Source organism: Oncorhynchus tshawytscha, linkage group LG09 (assembly GCF_018296145.1).
Source record: "Oncorhynchus tshawytscha isolate Ot180627B linkage group LG09, Otsh_v2.0, whole genome shotgun sequence".
NCBI lineage: Eukaryota > Metazoa > Chordata > Actinopteri > Salmoniformes > Salmonidae > Oncorhynchus > Oncorhynchus tshawytscha.
This window is the reverse complement of record NC_056437.1, coordinates 64,437,424-64,454,375: the sequence shown is the minus strand read 5'-3', so window position 1 is coordinate 64,454,375 and position 16,952 is coordinate 64,437,424. Positions and strand designations below refer to the sequence as shown.

The 16,952-nt window shown below is 42.7% G+C and overlaps 1 protein-coding gene across 1 annotated transcript in view; it reads right to left on the bottom strand.

Moving 5' to 3' along the window:
* The window catches only part of mmp25a (matrix metallopeptidase 25a), a 31,452-nt gene extending 20,066 nt beyond the window's left edge, over positions 1–11,386 (bottom strand). Inside the window, exons 1-3 of the mRNA XM_024422663.2 lie at positions 10,347–11,386; positions 9,573–9,705; positions 8,876–9,023 (exon numbers count right to left, since the gene is read on the bottom strand). Of these exons, the coding sequence (XP_024278431.1) occupies positions 8,876–9,023; positions 9,573–9,705; positions 10,347–10,448 (383 nt within the window). The 5' untranslated portion in view covers positions 10,449–11,386. The remainder of the gene's footprint in view (positions 1–8,875; positions 9,024–9,572; positions 9,706–10,346) is intronic.
* Between the last annotated feature and the right edge of the window lie 5,566 nt (positions 11,387–16,952).

Below are 16,952 nucleotides of genomic sequence, written 5' to 3'. Positions count from 1 at the left end.
ACTTTTACCGCCGAAACTCTAATACGTTCTAAAGCGAATACTGGAACAATATTTCGAACATAGACCGTGGGGAGTGGTCAGAGGTGATCTAAAGAACACTTATTTTGTGATGCATATTTTTCCCGTCAACCCTGTTTCGAGACAGGTGCATGATAATGGTCCATTCTAAATCAAAACAAATTTCACACATATATTATTTAGTATATGTAAAGATTAAATCAAGAATAGTCTGTTGGGTGACAAGATTAGCCTATCACTTGTGATGTCACACCCTGATCTATTTCACCTGTCTTTGTGCTTGTTTCCTCTCCACCCTGATCCGTTTCACCTGTCTTTGTGCTCATCTCCACCCCCTCCAGTTGTTGCCCATCTTCCCCATTATCCTCAGTGTATTTATACCTGTGTTCTCTGTTTGTCTGTTGCCAGTTTGTCTTGTTTTGTCAAGCCTACCAGCGTGTTTTTCTCTGTTTTTTAGCACTCCCGGTTCCAACCTGTTCTGCCTGCCCTGACACCGAGCCCGCCTGCCTGACCCTTCAGCCTGCCATGACCTCGAGCCTGCCTGCCACCATGTACCTTTTGGACTCTGACCTGGTTAATGAACTTCTGCCTGTCCTCGACCTGCCTGCCCCTTGTATTCTAATAAATATCAGAGACTCTGACCATCTGCCTCCTGTATCTGCATCTGGGTCTCGCCCTGTGTTATAGGAATGATATATTATCACTTTAATGATGCCCAGCATAAGAAACTGCTTTTTTCCCCTAAACTTTTTCGATTCATATTCGCACACCTCATGTAGCCTAGCCCATAGGCCTATATGTGGCCAAATAACTTCTTAAAATGAACCACATTAATACGCTTTACAAGGGGTTTAAAGCCTAACTGACTTACATAAGCAGGGCATGAGTTTCAAGTTTGGGAAAGATCATTTTCACCATAAAAATACAACTTTATATTGAAAGCATTACGTGCATAATCTCATTTGAGGTCACAGTGTTTTCTCGCGAATGGAACATTCACACTTATAGCCTACTGCCATGTGTGCATTGCTGCGCGTATAATGTGAAGAAATAGACTCATAGTTTATCAACATTTTAAGCTAAACATTCTGTTCTATTGCGTCAGCCACAAAAAAAAATGCTAGTGGCTATATTAATTTGGGATCTATTGAACCCCACAACTGTCCCAGACTATGTTTGGAATATTTATTTATCGCACAATAGGGTCAACTTTTGTACTATGGGGGACAGTAGGCTAGTGCTTTTGCTGTATGTTAGACCTACTCCTCTTGTTGGTTGACGATAAGTAAATGATAGACAGTTCTTCCAGTATCTTCAATAAGGACTTGCACAGTTGTGTCCCCGGTGTGTCTGTCTTCACTTGTAGCCTGTGAGAAAGACCTGATCACATGTCGGAGAGCCATGTGAGTGAGAGGCACTTTGGATTGCGCAGCACTCAGGGAGAAGGGCACAATGCATCACTCCAGGCCGCAAAAGGCATGGATTTTTTATAGGGTGCATTACGACAACAAAGGCGATGCTGCCGTGAAATTTGAGGCATTATCAAGTGCTTGTCAAATTGTGAATGAGAGACTATTGGAGTGTTTACAGCCTGCGCAAAAAAAACAAAGCAGAGCTCATGCCTTTCAAGCGACTTTTTTCAAGTCTTAATTAAAAATCAAAACAAAGCCCAATGTTTGTAGAACAACTAAAGTTACATTAATAACTCTAAATTAAGCATATTAGGAGTTCCTATGTCACGTCTGCTCCCACTCTTCCCTCCCCCTGGTGCTTGAGGGCACCAGGTTGTCCTGCATCACGCACTCCTACCATCCATCACGCACACCTGCCTTCCCTCGTCACGTGCATCAGCGTTATTGGACTCACTTATCACCTGTTAATTTCCTCCCCTATATTTGTCAGTTCCCCAGCTCTGTTCCCCGCTGCTGCACTGTATAGTTTGTCTTTTAGTATTAGTTTGCTGACGCTGTTCCTGTCTCGTTCCATGTCCGTTTTACTCCCCATACCTGCTTCGTCTCTCCAACGTCATCTCATGTGACAGAATGCAGTAGCATACATACGAAGCATCGGGGAGTACTGGTGTTCCGGTTGGTATGGTGGCATCGGTGGCATCTGGGTCAGGAGTTTTTTGGTGACGTCGGGGTGGATTCCACTGCCGATGGAACCGGGGTTGCCTAAGCCAGCCTGTCGGGCTTCCACTCCCTGGCTGGCTCGAGATGTTTCCTTGCCTCGGTTGGCTCGGTGGCTTCCCATCCCACGTCACTCTCCACCGGATCATCGGGCTCTCTCTCTCTCTCTGCAGCCGGATTGTCAGGCTCCCATGCCTCAGCCGGCTCGCCAGGCTCTCACGCTCCTGCCGGTTCGTCGGGCTTCCACGCCCCAACCGGCTTGCCCAGCACCCATGTCTCGGCCGGTTTGCCCAGGTGGGACGCCGGGTGGCGCCCCAAGAGGGGGAGGGGAGGGGGGGGTACTGTCATGTCTGCTCCCGCTCTTCCCTCCCCCTGGCGCTTGAGGGTGCCAGGTTGCCCTGCATTACGCACACCTGCCTTCCCTCGTCACGTGCATCAGCGTTATTGGACTCACTTATCACCTGTTAATTTCCTCCCCTATATTTGTCAGTTCCCCAGCTCTGTTACCTGCTGCTGCAATGTATTGTTTTTGGTCTTTCTTATTAGTTTGCTGACGCTGTTCCTGTCTCGTTCCATGTCCGTCTTTATTAAATGTTTTACTCCCCGTACCTGCTTCGTCTCTCCAGCATCATCTCATGTGACAACCTATTTCTTTGTTAACCACTCAACACAGAATAGCCGTATGTGCGCACTCTCTCAAATCGTTTGGAGAAAATATTTGTTCAATTGTTTTCTTCATACTATAAAATAATGCCACATGAATTCTAAGCAAATCTTGTTTGCTAAATTAACTAGTGTAGCCCACAGGTGTGTGGCATAACCACATCAGGACCACTCAAAGTATGCTATTCTTTTCTTCTGAAATAATGGTATTTATTGTGAAGGTGTAGGCTATATTACATGGATTAATTAGACTTTTAAAATGTAGATGTTCCAAAGGTCTGCATCAGTGGCTTGTAGGCTATGTATGACTCACATAGCCTACAGGAGGCAGTGGCCTCCTGTGAGTCAGCTGTGTCTACACTCTCTGTCTGTGTGTGTTGTGTGACACACCATCTGCATTACTGTGCAGTCTCTCTGGCCTGTGGACAATATCATTGTCAAACTGATCCAGTTTCTCCAACCATCTAGCCAACTGTCCCTCAGGTTGTTTGAAGTTACTCAGCCACCTCAGTGAGCTGTGATCAGTTCTCATTATAAATTTCCTCCCCAGCAAAAACTGTCTGAAATGTTTAAGAAACACTACCACAGCAAGAAGCTCCTTCTTGGTAGGTGAATACTTCCTCTCCTGTTTTGACAGTGACCGACTGGCATGTGCTACTACTCTCTCTCTACCCTCGTGTTTCTAGGAGAGGACTGCCCCTATGCCTGTGTCACATGCGTCAGTATCCATTATGAAATCTAGATTTGGGTCAGGGAAAGCAAGTATGGGGGATGTGGTAAACTTGGAATTTAATTTGTTAAAGGCAACTTCATACGCTGCATTACACTCAAACATTTCCCCCTTATCTGTCAAACTGTACAAAGGCTCCGCCATAGCTGCAAAATCTGGCATGAACCTCCTGTAGTATGACACCAGGCGTAAAAAGCTTCTGTCTCCGTTTTCATGGGGTCAGTCGACACTATCAGCCGAGATGATGTGTCCCAGGTAGCTCACCTGTGACCTGAACAAATGGCACTTAGATGGCTTCATCTTAAGTCCTGCATGATCCAAACCTTGTCTAAACACTTCACATGCTCTTGGAATGTACGACCAAACACTATGATGTCGTCTAAGTACACCAAACATGTTGTCCACTGTAAATCAGCCAAAACCAGGTCCATGAGACCCTGGAAGCTGCTTGGAGCATTTGTCAACCCAAACCCCATTATCTGGAACTCGAAAAGTCCTCTCATTGTCATAAAAGCAGTTTTGCAACGATCCTCGGGGTGCATCTCGACTTGCCAGTAACCACTGGCAAAGTCTAAAGTGGAAAACCACTGAGCACCGGAAAGCAAGTCCAAGGTCTCATCGATCATAGGAAATAGATAAGCATCTTTTAGTGTTCTCATTTAACCTTCTGTAATCCGCACAGAACCTGATTGAGCCGTCCTTCTTTCTTACTAACACCACTGGTGCTGCCTATGGACTGCTGGATGGGTAAACTATTCCCCTTTCTAACATATCCTGCAAATGCTCGTCAAATTCTGCTTGCAGATGAACAAGCACCCGCCTCAATGCTCGTTTGATAGGCCTGGTGTCCCCTGTGTCAATCCTATGCTGGACAAGTTTAGTGCAGCCCAAGTCAAAATCACCAGTGCTAAACATTCCCACATACCTCCCCACCATTTCCTTTACTGCTCTCAGCTGCATCGAAGTTAGTTGGCTGCAATCTATATAAGATAACTAACGAGACTGCCCCAGGAGAGATCCTGATCGACATGTGTACTTGGTGCATTGAGTTGGTTGGAACATCTCCAGCGCGCTGATAATAAATAATTATTAATTTAAGTGTAGAATTTCCATGACACTACCAACAGGTTACTTGTATCAGTGACTAACGCAGGGCTCAAGAAGACCCTCAGTTTTGTCATTTTTTTACTGTACCCTCAACTTTACCAGTTATAAACATTTCACTTCTGGATGGGATAATCTTGCCGTTCATCAACACCACTTAACGCACTCCCCCTGCCACTCCCCTGAAAATCAAGGGAATCTGCTTCCCCAAAACACGTGTTTTCTTTTTCACGTCAAGTACAGCCCCATATTTTACCAGAAAGTCTGTCGCTATCAGTACACACTGGTCTGCGTTGCTAGCAATGACAAAATCCCAGGTCAGATTCAATGTTCATGACTGTGGACCAGGTCTCCAAGACTGAGAGAAACTGTCCATTGCAACTTTAAAAACCTCTCTAGGATAGGGGGCATCATTTGGAATTTTGGATGAAAAGCATGCTCAATTTCAACTGCCTGTTACTTATCCACAGAAGATAAGATATCATATTATTAGAAGATTTGGATAAAAAACACTCTAGTTTCTAAACTGTTTGAATCATGTCTGTGAGTATAACAGAACTTATGTAGCAGGCGAAACCCTCGAGGACAAACCATTCAGATTTTTTTTTTGAGGTCACCCTCTTTTCAATGAGTTTTCATTGGGATTCCAGATTTCTAAGGGACTTGCTTGCAGTTCCTACCGCTTCCACTGGATGTCACCCTTCTTTAGAAATTGGTTGAGGTGATTCCTTTGTGTAATGAAGAAGTACGGCTATCTTGAACAAGTGTCACATCATGTTTGATAGAGGCACAAGACCAGAAAGCATGCTTGAGTTTGTTGTCTTCCTGTATTGAACACAGATCATCCCGTCTTCAATTTTATCGATTATTTACTTTAAAAAATAACTAAAGTTGTATTACAAAAGTAGTTTGAAATGTTTTGGCAAAGTTTACAGGTAACTTTTGAGATTTGCGCAAGTTGGAACCGGTGTTTTTCTGGATCAAACGCGCCAAATAAATGGACATTGTGGATATATATGGACGGAATTAATCGAACAAAAGGACCATTTGTGATGTTTATGGGACATATTGGAGTGCCAACAGAAGAAGCTCGTCAAAGGTAAGGCATGATTTATATTTTTATTTCTGCAGTTTGTGTCGCGCCTGCAGGGTTGAAATGTTCTCTCTTTTGTTTACTATGGTGCTATGCTCAGATAATAGCATCGTTTGCTTTCGCCGAAAAGCCTTTTTGAAATCTGACATGTTGGCTGGATTCACAACACGTGTAGTTTTAATTTGGTATCTTACATGTGTGATTTCATGAAAATGTTATTTTTATATGAATTTATTTGAATTTGGCGCTCTGCATTTTCTCTGGCTTTTGACGTTAGCGTCCCACATATCCCAGAGAGGTTTAACCATGCTTTGGTATGGTTGCAATGTACCACTTATCTCCAGTAGCATTTCTCCATACCTGTTCATGTTCCATGGAAACCTGGACCCCGAGTCCACCACGAACTCATACTCTGAGTCGGCAAATTTGCACTCCAGGTAAACCCCACTCTCCACCACACTTGATGTAATTCTCGCTGTGGACTGGTCAGCTGTGCATGTAGTTGAATCCGATGCTGTGCTGACATGGAAAAGGAAAGGACAGTTTTTACATGTGCAATGACATTTCCAGCAGGCCCTGCTATTGGTCGACGTAGGTCATCCTCTGTCGCTCCCGGGGATGCTAGATCTCCCTCTCCCTGGTCCGGTCTGTATCCTCCCGTGGCGTTTGCCGTTGCTACTGTAGAAGACCCTGGAAACACTCTGCTGCTTTGGTATGTCCGCCTCTGATGTGGCTGCCAAATACTGCACCTTAGTCCGCAACTGTGCAACGCTCTCACGCAATGACTCAAACATCTCTTTTGGAACTCTGACATTCTCTCCAACTTGAGGCAGAGTTACCTTGCTTGTCCCACACATGTTCACTTTTTTATTGTGCAGTGTCTTCACTTTCCAGCATTTCTAGCTGCTTTATCTGATCAAGCTCTGTAGCCATGCTAATGGCCTCTTCGAACGTTTCTGGTACTGCCTTGCGCAGGTGCATACGCAGATCACTGCACCCAATGTGTGTAATAAAACGGTCTCGTGCCAGCGAATTACGTGTGCTCGTGCTATAATCTGGATAAGCCTTTGAAGCTAGCCTGCTTAAATCATGCCCAAAGTCATGAATGCACTCAACGACTTTACCTTTTCTGTCCTGAAAAAATGCATGATTCCAGTCAGCATGTGCCGGTGGCTCAAAATGCCTCTGCAAAGCCACTTTCACACTGTTCTAATCATTCTTGGTATCCTGAGGTAAAGTACTACAAAATCTCTGCTCATTTCCCCTCAGCAACAGCATGAGAAAGTTTAAACGATCTACCGCTCACCATCCATTCACTTGCGCTGCTAACTCAAATTGTTCAATCCAAACAGTCCATTCATCTTCTTTCCCCTCGAAAGATTCTGACATGAACACTGGCTGGTCAATCCGACTGTCCATGGCATCCGGCTGATCCACCACCGGCTGTCGGTCGGCCAGTGGTTGTTGATTGCTGTTCCCGGGTTGTTCAACTTTTCCCTCCATTTTCCAATGCAGCTAACCAGCTAAAATTAGCCAAGCTCGTAAGTTGTTAGCTAGTTGACGTGCAGATCCCACCATTGCCACCAATTTGTAATGAGCCTGTAAAGCCAATGAAAATCATACGTAGTTTGACTAGCGTAAACAGTCCTAGGACACTGATTTCCCATAAATAACCAAGTTGTAATTTATTTGGATGAACACAGACAGTGCACCCCAGCACTGACCCGCTGCACAATCGCCTCACCAAAGACTCTCCCTCAGCATGCTCCAGCATCCTCACATACAGCAACTAATTTGCATAACATTGTGTGATAGCCTGAGAGACTTTTGAATGTGTAAAACATTACACTATGAAAGAGCAAGTTGATAAAGATTTTGGATTCCCAGTAGATTACAACGACATTGGACAAATAGTTGCTTCTAGCTCTGTCAAGTTGGTTGTTGATCATAGCTAGACAGCCATTTTCAAGTCTTGCTGTAGACTTTCAAGTCAATTTAAGTCAAAGCTGTAACTAAGCCACTCAGGAACATTTAATATCGTCTTGGTAAGCATGTTATTGTCCTGCTGAAAGGTGAATGTCTCCCAGTGTCTATTGGAAAGCAGACTGAACCAGGTTTTCCTCTAGGATTTTGCCTGTGCTTAGTTCTATTTCATTTATTTTTATCCTATAAAAACTCCCTATTCCTTGCCGATAATAAGCATACCCATGACATGATGCAGCCACCACCATTCTTGAAAATATGAAGAGGGGTACTTAGTGATGTGTTGTGTTGTGTTGGATTGGATTTGCTAAACTAAAACTAAACTAAAAGCGGATTATCCTAGTTCGGTGAGGACCTGAGGTTTGGTATCTCATGATTTTATACTTTAACAAGTTAGTTAAATCGGAAGCTTAGTAGTAGAGCTTTGGAAACAAAAAGGGAGCAATGAAGTGATCTACGGGATTTTAATAATGAGGACCAGCCAACCTTTTGATACAGGATACAGTGATGTGGATTAAATCAGTCACCTGTGATAAAATGAAGGGCACTATGGTAGATGGTTTATGAGTAATGGCTGCTGCATTCTGATAAATGGTGTCACAATAGTCAAGAACTGGCAGGAAAATTGAATGTACTGTACAATTGGCTTCTTGCTATTTAGGGACAGGCAAGACCCATTTCTAAAAAAAAAAGAAGCCCACTTTAAATCTTAGCTTTTTAACTAGCACGTCTCTGTTTTTTAAATGTTAAATCGAGTGAAGATTATTATGGCCTAGTATGTGCCACGTAAACAGCTGGTAACTGAGTTGTTTTGAAATCTGGTAACTAGTGTTCTATACATTGTCAACGAACATGGTGTATAATTGAGCAATAAAACCAGAGGAGGTGTAGTATATTGCCAATATACCACGGCTAAGGGCTGTTAATATGCACGGCGCAACAAAGAGTGCCTGGATGCAGCCATTAGCCTTGGTATATTGGCCATATACCACAAACCCCCGAGATGCCTTATTGCTATTATAAACCGGTTACCAACGTAATTAGAACAGTAAACAGTAATTTATTGTCATACCTGTGGTATACGGTCTGCTATACCACGGCATTCAGAGCTCAAACCAACCAGTTTATAACTAGTATTTTTCAGCGACATCATACCTCCAGGTGATATCATTCTTTTTCCAGCTCAGCCCAGTCAAAGCATATCTCTTTTTCCTCTTCCTCCTTCTCTTCCTCAGGTCTTCCGTTCCGACAATGTCAGGCAGGGAACAGCGAGGGGTCTTCATCAAAGAAAGAGTAGCATGGTCTGAGGGAGGAGAGGGAGGGGGGCCAGAGAGAGGGGGAGAGATAGAGGACATTCATATTTTTATAATTCTATTCTATTCTTTCATCGGTGTGTACAATAACAGTTAGGGTGGAGAAACAAAGATGAAGTTATCCAGGCTCACTCTATATATACATATATACACACATACATATATATATATATATATATATATATATATATACACACATATATATATATTTACACACACTACTGATCAAAAGTTTTAGAACATCTACTCATTCAAGGGTTTTTCTTTATTTTTACTATTTTCTACATTGTAGAATAATAGTGAAGACATCAACTATGAAAGAACACATATGGAATCATGTAGTAACCAAAGAAGTGTCGAGATGAGATTCTTCAAATAGCCACCCTTTGCCTTGATGACAGCTTTGCACACTCTAGACATTCTCTCAACCATTTTGTTTAATAACATTTAGGTATTTTGTCCATTTAGCAATTAAAACATGTTTTTTTTGTCCAATTAAACATAGACTCAGCGTTGCAAAAGTATGCTAAAGAGTTTACCCAGTGTTCCTGTCTCCTCTAGCCCAGCAAACCTCTGCATCTGGCGGAGAGCTTTCTGGATGCCCTCCCTGGTCTGGAGCCTCTCTGTGCGGGGGTCCGGAGGGGGCAGGTACCCATACCGACTCAGCCAGTCCTCCACAGAGAGAGAGACACACATACATGCACAGAGTGATTCCTAATTCCTTGATATATTACAGAATAAGTAGTGATTAAGTGTGTTTGCATATGTGGAAGAAACACAAATGTTTGTGGAAAAAGACAGCTCAAGAATGATACCATACACACACTTTGTACACACACACACACACTGTGAAACTATCTCCAGTATGCATATACATTGGCCTCAGTTCCAAGGAATATTGTAAACATGCACCACTATATGCAATTTATTGTTAAACATTAGCCTGCCCACATTTGAGTCCAATGAGCTTTTCTTTTGTTTAAAACCCATAACTACCATGAGCTTTTCTTTATGTTTAAAACACATAACTGAAACATAACATTTATGGGCAACACCACAGTCAAATAATTCAATGCAAATGGCAGTATGGATCTAGTGTAAATCATTAGTAGAGTCCCAATACTAGCATTGAACATAGTATGCCAATCTGGCTATTTGAACAATGCCTATTGTATGAAAACGTATTTAATATCTAATGTGTACATCTCACATGTCATATGAATCTGAGGGAATGTCATAAATGCGAATAATGAAGGTTATTAAATTCGTTGTCATTACCGGACTGGAAGAAGCGTGTAGGGTTTCCTACTTACCACTCCACGAGAGTACTGGTCAGCCGTTGGGGCACACAGCCCGATGGAGATTGTTAGAAGGAGCCCTGCTCCGCTCACCAAGAGCAGACGATGATAACACATAACTAACCTGAAAATGCGTTTGCTCACCACGACCTCTGGTAAAGATGGGCTACACCGGATGTCCGTTTCATTCCACAGAGTGTGTGACCACTTGAGCAGTCAAATGCTTGACTCATAACCGTTGGCTTCTCGGTGGACACTCAACCTGAAACCTTTGCAGCTCTCTGGATAACTCTGATGAATCAAATAAATAAATAGATATAAACAACCTTTTTCCTGAGTAAGCAGAGAAAGCACAAGATGGGGAGAACAGTTCCTCAGAATAGTTGAAGATGCTTCTTTAGCAGAGCTCTGTCTCGGTCTGTTTTTCTCTTGCAACATCCCCTGAGACTAGGCTGGGCCTGCGCATGGATGGACATACTGTATAGATCAATAGGATGCACTTATAGTCAGCAGCCCCACCCCACCCTTTTTCTCTGGGTTCATTTTCTCATCCACTCCATTCTAGTAAACACACACACACACACATACACTTTTTTAGTTTCCTCTCACTCTGCAGAGCACTTGTTTAGAAGGTGGACATGTAAACAGCTTGTCCTGTATATTGCTCTATATACCCCATCCTGAAAAGGAGCTGTCCCACACTGCATCGAACCCATACTCCGCCTCTGATCCGGGGATGATAAGTTCAAGAGTACAAACGTCTTCATAGAGTATGTCCAAATTGATGCCAAACGATGATGTCATCAGCGTACAGAGGTGACGGCAAACCGGCAAGAGAACTGACCCTGTGTCATACACATACCCACATGAGTTCAGCAGAACCCACAACACAGACGGTAACAGTATTCACCACATATTTTTCATTCAAAGCAGAGAGATGTGTATCTTTTTGTGTCACCACTGTAGAGGGCCAGACGAGATGAAGGAGAGAGGGGGATGGAATGTAAGAAATAATCAATAGAGGGTCTGAGAGAGGATATGAATGGGGGCGAAGTATGGAAAGTGGGGGTGGGGGGGGGGGGGGTGATGAGGTCCTGAAACAGTGGGTTCCACTCCTTCCTGTTTGCTGGGGCTGATGTTTGACACCCCCCGGGGAGAATTCCAACCTGTTGAGTATTGTGTTTATAAAAATAGATTAGATAGAGGATGTTTATGAGGAAGATTAAAACAGAGGAAGACAGCTGGGGATTTACGGAAAGAAAGAACGCAATACATACACTACATGACCAAAAGTATGTGGACACCTGCTTGTCAAACATCTCATTCGAAAATCATGGGTTATTATGGAGTTGGCCCCCCCTTTCCTGCAAATACAGCCTCCACTCTTCTGCGAAGGCTTTCCACTAGATGTTGGAACATTGCTGCAGGGACTTGCTTCCATTCAACCACAAGCGCATTAGTGAGGTCGGGCACTGATTTGGGTGATTAGGACTGGCTCACAGTTGGCATTCCAATTCATCCCAAAGGTGTTTGATGGGGTTGAAGTCAGGGCTCTCTGCAGGCCAGTCAAGTTCTTCCACACTGATCTCAACAAACCATTTCTGTGTAGACTTTGCCTTGGGGGCATTGTCATGCTGAAACAGGAAATGGCATTCCCCAAACTGTTGCCATAAAGTTGGAAGTACATAATTGTCTAGAATGTCATTGTACGCTGTAGCGTTAAGATTTCCCTTCAGTGGAACTAAGGGGCCTAGCTCGACCCATGAAAACAGCCCAAAACCATTATTCATCCACCAAACTTTACAGTTGCAACTATGCATTTGGGCAGGTAGCGTTCTCCTAGCATCTCATATTGCTCAAATAAACAGCAAATTTGGTTGAAAAAAAAACAGATAAAGCAACACCTTATGGCAAAAAGCCTCTCCCCTATTTGACTTAAATAGTTTCTGTGTATGCATTGATATGTAGGCTGTGTGTGCCTTTAAAAACAAAAGTATGTAGTTCTGTCCTTGAGCTTTCCTTGTCTATTAATGTTTTGTATTATGTCATTCTGTATTATGTTTTATGTGAACCCCAGGAAGAGTAGCTGCTGCTTTTGCAACAGCTAATTGGGATCCTAATAAAATACCAAACCCAGATTTGTCTGTCGGACTGCCAGATGGTAAAGTGTGATTCATCACGCCAGAGAACGTGTTTCCATTGCTCCATAGTCCAATGGCAGTGAGTTTACACCACTTCACCGAAGCTTGGCATTGCGCATGGTGATATTAGGCTTGTGTGCGGCAAATCGGCCATGGAAACCCATTTCATGAAGCTCCAGTTGAACAGTTGTTGTGCTGATGTTGCTTCCAGAGGCAGTTTGGAACTCGGTAGTGAGTGTTGCACCTGAGGACAGATGATATTTACGCGCTACCCACTTCAGCACTCGGTGGTCCCATTCCCGGGAGTTGTTGCTCCTAGACATTTCCACTTCACAATAACAGCACTTACACTTGACAGGGGCAGCTCTAGCAGGGCAGAAATTTGGCAACAGCACACCAGACAACCAAATGAAAAATCTAAAGTTAATTAGGCCAGTCTGCATGTGTGTTTGTATTTAATATCTTATTCTAGAACACAAATGGAACATTTGAATTGGAACAAGAATCAACCACCTTTATGCATATAATTTGATTTCCATGTACTGTACCTTACTGAACTCTCGAGCAGGTGTCTTGATGGTTTGGTGTGCTATGTTTAGGGATAAAAAAAACGACCTATGCCACTGACTCTAGAACACAGCAGTGTGTATGTGTGTGTGTGTGTGTGTGCATTAGGGATGTGTCATGGTCATCCTCCTCTTCATCTGAAGAGGACAGGCGAGAAGGATCGGAGGACCAAAATGCGGCTTGGTATGTGTTCATGGTGAATATTTAATAAAAGAAAGCACTGAACACTGAATACAAACTATAAACAAATAACGACCGTGAAGCTATAAATGAGACCTGTGCTGACACAAGCAACTAACATAGACAATCACCCACAAACAAACAGTGAAACCCAGGCTACCTAAGTATGATTCTCAGAGACAACTAATGACAACTGCCTCTGATTGAGAACCATACTAGGCCAAAACATACAAATCCCCAAATCATAGAAAAACAAACATAGACTGCCCACCCCAACTCACGCCCTGACCATACTAAATAAATACAAAAACAAAGGAAATAAAGGTCAGAACGTGACAGGATGCAACAGTACAGTGGGCCCACTGATCGGTATGCATCACGGTTTGTGGCCCATGGTAACAGTATGGTAGGTATCTTTATATATATATTTTTTAAAACACATCACCCTTTAAACAATGAACTCTTTATTTTTCCTATAGACACATACAACTTTCCATTCAGAAAATGGCAGCATGACTGGCTAGGGGAGTCAAGAGGAGAAAAACATTAAAATTAAAAGTCATTCTTAGCTTTGAGAACCTGTAGGTGCTTTGCCTTCTCTATTTTAAATTAACAGGGTACATACTTGTATTGCCTATACAATCTTTGGCTATGAATACTCCCACTGCTTTTGTTATTTCTTTATGTTTTGTTGTTGGAAGGCAGCAGCGAGAATTGTTCCAGATCAACTGTAATGTCAATACCATTGTAAAGCACAATTTCTCCCCTTTCCAACAGAATCAATTACATGACCTAAACACTGCCCGTTTCTGCATAATTCAAGCAGGCAATGAGCCCCGTCTGGTCTTTTTAAAAATGGCGGGTGGGGAAGCGAAACTAATGCGTGATAGTGAGAAGGAGAGATGTTGTGTGGGGAAATTGCTTTTTTTCACTCGATCTGTCCAACTTATCGCCTCTAAAATGTAAATAAAACACTATAAAGAGTTTATAAAATGTGTCATTACATACCTATTTGAAGGTTTGTGTCGAATTTGAATCGGGTTTTTAGGGCGGTGCTAAAGTGATCTTAGAAAGTAAACAGCGGCTTTGAGAATGATGATCGCATGCAATGATGAAGAAAAAAATGACTAGGTATCCCCCCTTACCCCGTCACTGTCCATTTCTTGTTTTTAAATGATGAGAGAAGTGCTACATACACCTGGTGGAGAGAGATTGTAAGACAGAAATAGTTGCTTTATGCGTGCTGTACGTTATGGCATGACACGTCACGATGTAACGGAGGGTCAGTTTTTTCAACTTTTCTCCAATAGTATAGAGCCATTACCATGTCGATCAACAGTTGAATAGAAACCTAGTTCACACCCCCGATTTTGACGTCAACACAGTCACTACAGTCCCATTAGTTTTCTTTGTAGCCTCGTTTGAATGTTGCGGTTGCGAACATTTGTAGGAATGGGGTGAGTTTACGTTAAATGACATCATGTTAGAAGTGTTTCCACTCAAGTAGCCGACAGTGTCAAAGCAATGCTTGCAGACTGTATTTTGTTTGTTTACGGTCTTCTTACCCTCGTCATCGTATTGAACGCTGAATCCAAAATGTTCCCACAGAGCGGATTTGAAAGACGGCGGTGCCTCTTCAAATTTGCTCCGCTCTGTCTCGCTAGCGCTCAACATTGTCACGTTGTAGCTGAGAGAATTTTGGTTTTAGTTTCCCATCTCTTCCTGGCACCCATTTAGGGAGGTTTCCTACTGAGATGTCATTGCAAATTGTCCATTGGTTGTTTAAGGGGCAGGGGGTTGCGGTCACTACGGTTGCCACATTGAGAAATTGCTGTGGAGTAAAGTTTGTCAGCCCTCGGGAGCCCCATAACGGCCTGGTGCCCCAAGCAGTTGCCTGCCAAGCTACATGTCTAATTGTGTGGATTTGAATGTACAACGTGCGTGTAGTCTGCAACGCAATAAGCAAATTATAGGAAAATGACAGGCATATCGTAATTCCGCAGTTCACGTGTGCGTATTGAACCGTAGGGGGCGTACCGAACTGTTTGACAACATACTGTGTACCGTTGCATCCCTAGTGTGCATGCATGTGTGTGTGTACTCACCCATGTCTGCCTCCAGATCAGGTAGACTAGATGTGTTCACTTCACAGGTGTTCCTGCTGTAGGGGTTGCAGTAGCCGATCTCAAAGTCAAAGGTCTTGAGGATCAGGTCTCTGAAGTCGTGCCTCTCTATCAGACCAAACAGTTTACTACCCTGCTGCCCACCGTAAGCTCTAGTCTGAGAGAGAACACCAGACAGATGTTAATATACACAGAGCTTAGACACACAGTACAGTCGTTCACAGTCACATGCATGCATGTACATGCATACAATTTCAGCTACATCATCAGTACTTACATTAACACATTATTCACTCCTACATTAACACAAAAACTCATAACAAAAGACATACACATGCTCACATAGACGTATCCTCATCTCACATTGATTAACTGCTACTTGAATGAGTCATTATTCACTCATTTTACAGATATAAAAGTCCATATCAAAGGGATAGACTTACGTTGCTCTTAGGGTCAGAAAATATGCGGTGAAACGATACTGCATCCTTTGATCAAATTCCATCAAGTCCTACATTTCCGGCAGAGAGAGAAAAAGATAGGGAGAGAAAGAGATGTGGATAGGAAGAGATTGTTTAAACTTGAATGTAGCAAGAACCATTGAATAACCAAAAATACTGTACATTACATTATTTATGTAATGAAAAACTATTTCAGTAAGACTTCCAAGAATTGGAAATTGTTTTCATTGTTCAAATTCCCGACTATCTTCTCTATCGTTCCAATTCATTTTTTCGCACAGTGCGAGAAAAATAAGGAAGACTTCACATATTAATTGGAGAACGCTTGAAAATAAAAGGGAGCAGCACACTCTAGGAGCTCGGATGCAAAAATTTAATTACCAACGTTTTGACAGCCAAGCTGTTTCCATCTTTTAAAAACATTTGTTTAACTAGGCAAGTCAGTTAAGAACAAACTCTTATTTTCAATGACAGCCTAGGAGCAGAACGACATATTTGTACCTTGTCAGCTCGGGGATTTGAACTTGCAACCTTCTGGTTACTAGTCCAACGCTCTAACCACTAGGCTACCCTGCCGCCCCCATCATCAGGGTATAATCACAAACACTGCGGATGACTCGTTTATATAGTGCCAAAAGACACAGGTGTCTGTAATCATGGCCAAGAGTGGCCTAATATCATTGGTTATTTATCCAATATTAAAATGGCATACAAAGAACAGCATACAAACAAGAAATGGATAGCATACGATCATAAATTCATTTTCGACTACACAAGCTTACAAACAATTACAATGGCAAAGTCACAATAATCACAAGAATGATCTCCAAGTCTACGTATAGTCACAACGCATCTACATATAGTCACTCTTAGTGATTATGTGCGTCAAGTCATTATTCCACGGGGACCCAGGTGGCAAAAAGAACCATCATTGGGACAGCGCACAGATGATTTCTGTGAGCGCTGGTGTGCCATTCTGAACAAATGCTCTATTGATTTAATGACATTAAATTGTTGACCAGTTGAAGAAGGATTTTATTTAAATGGATAACACGATTAAAGACAAACGCACAGCTCTACAAATAGTTGTTAATGATGATGGCATATTCAATGAACTGATGAAAACTAACCAAGTTGTCTACAGAAATA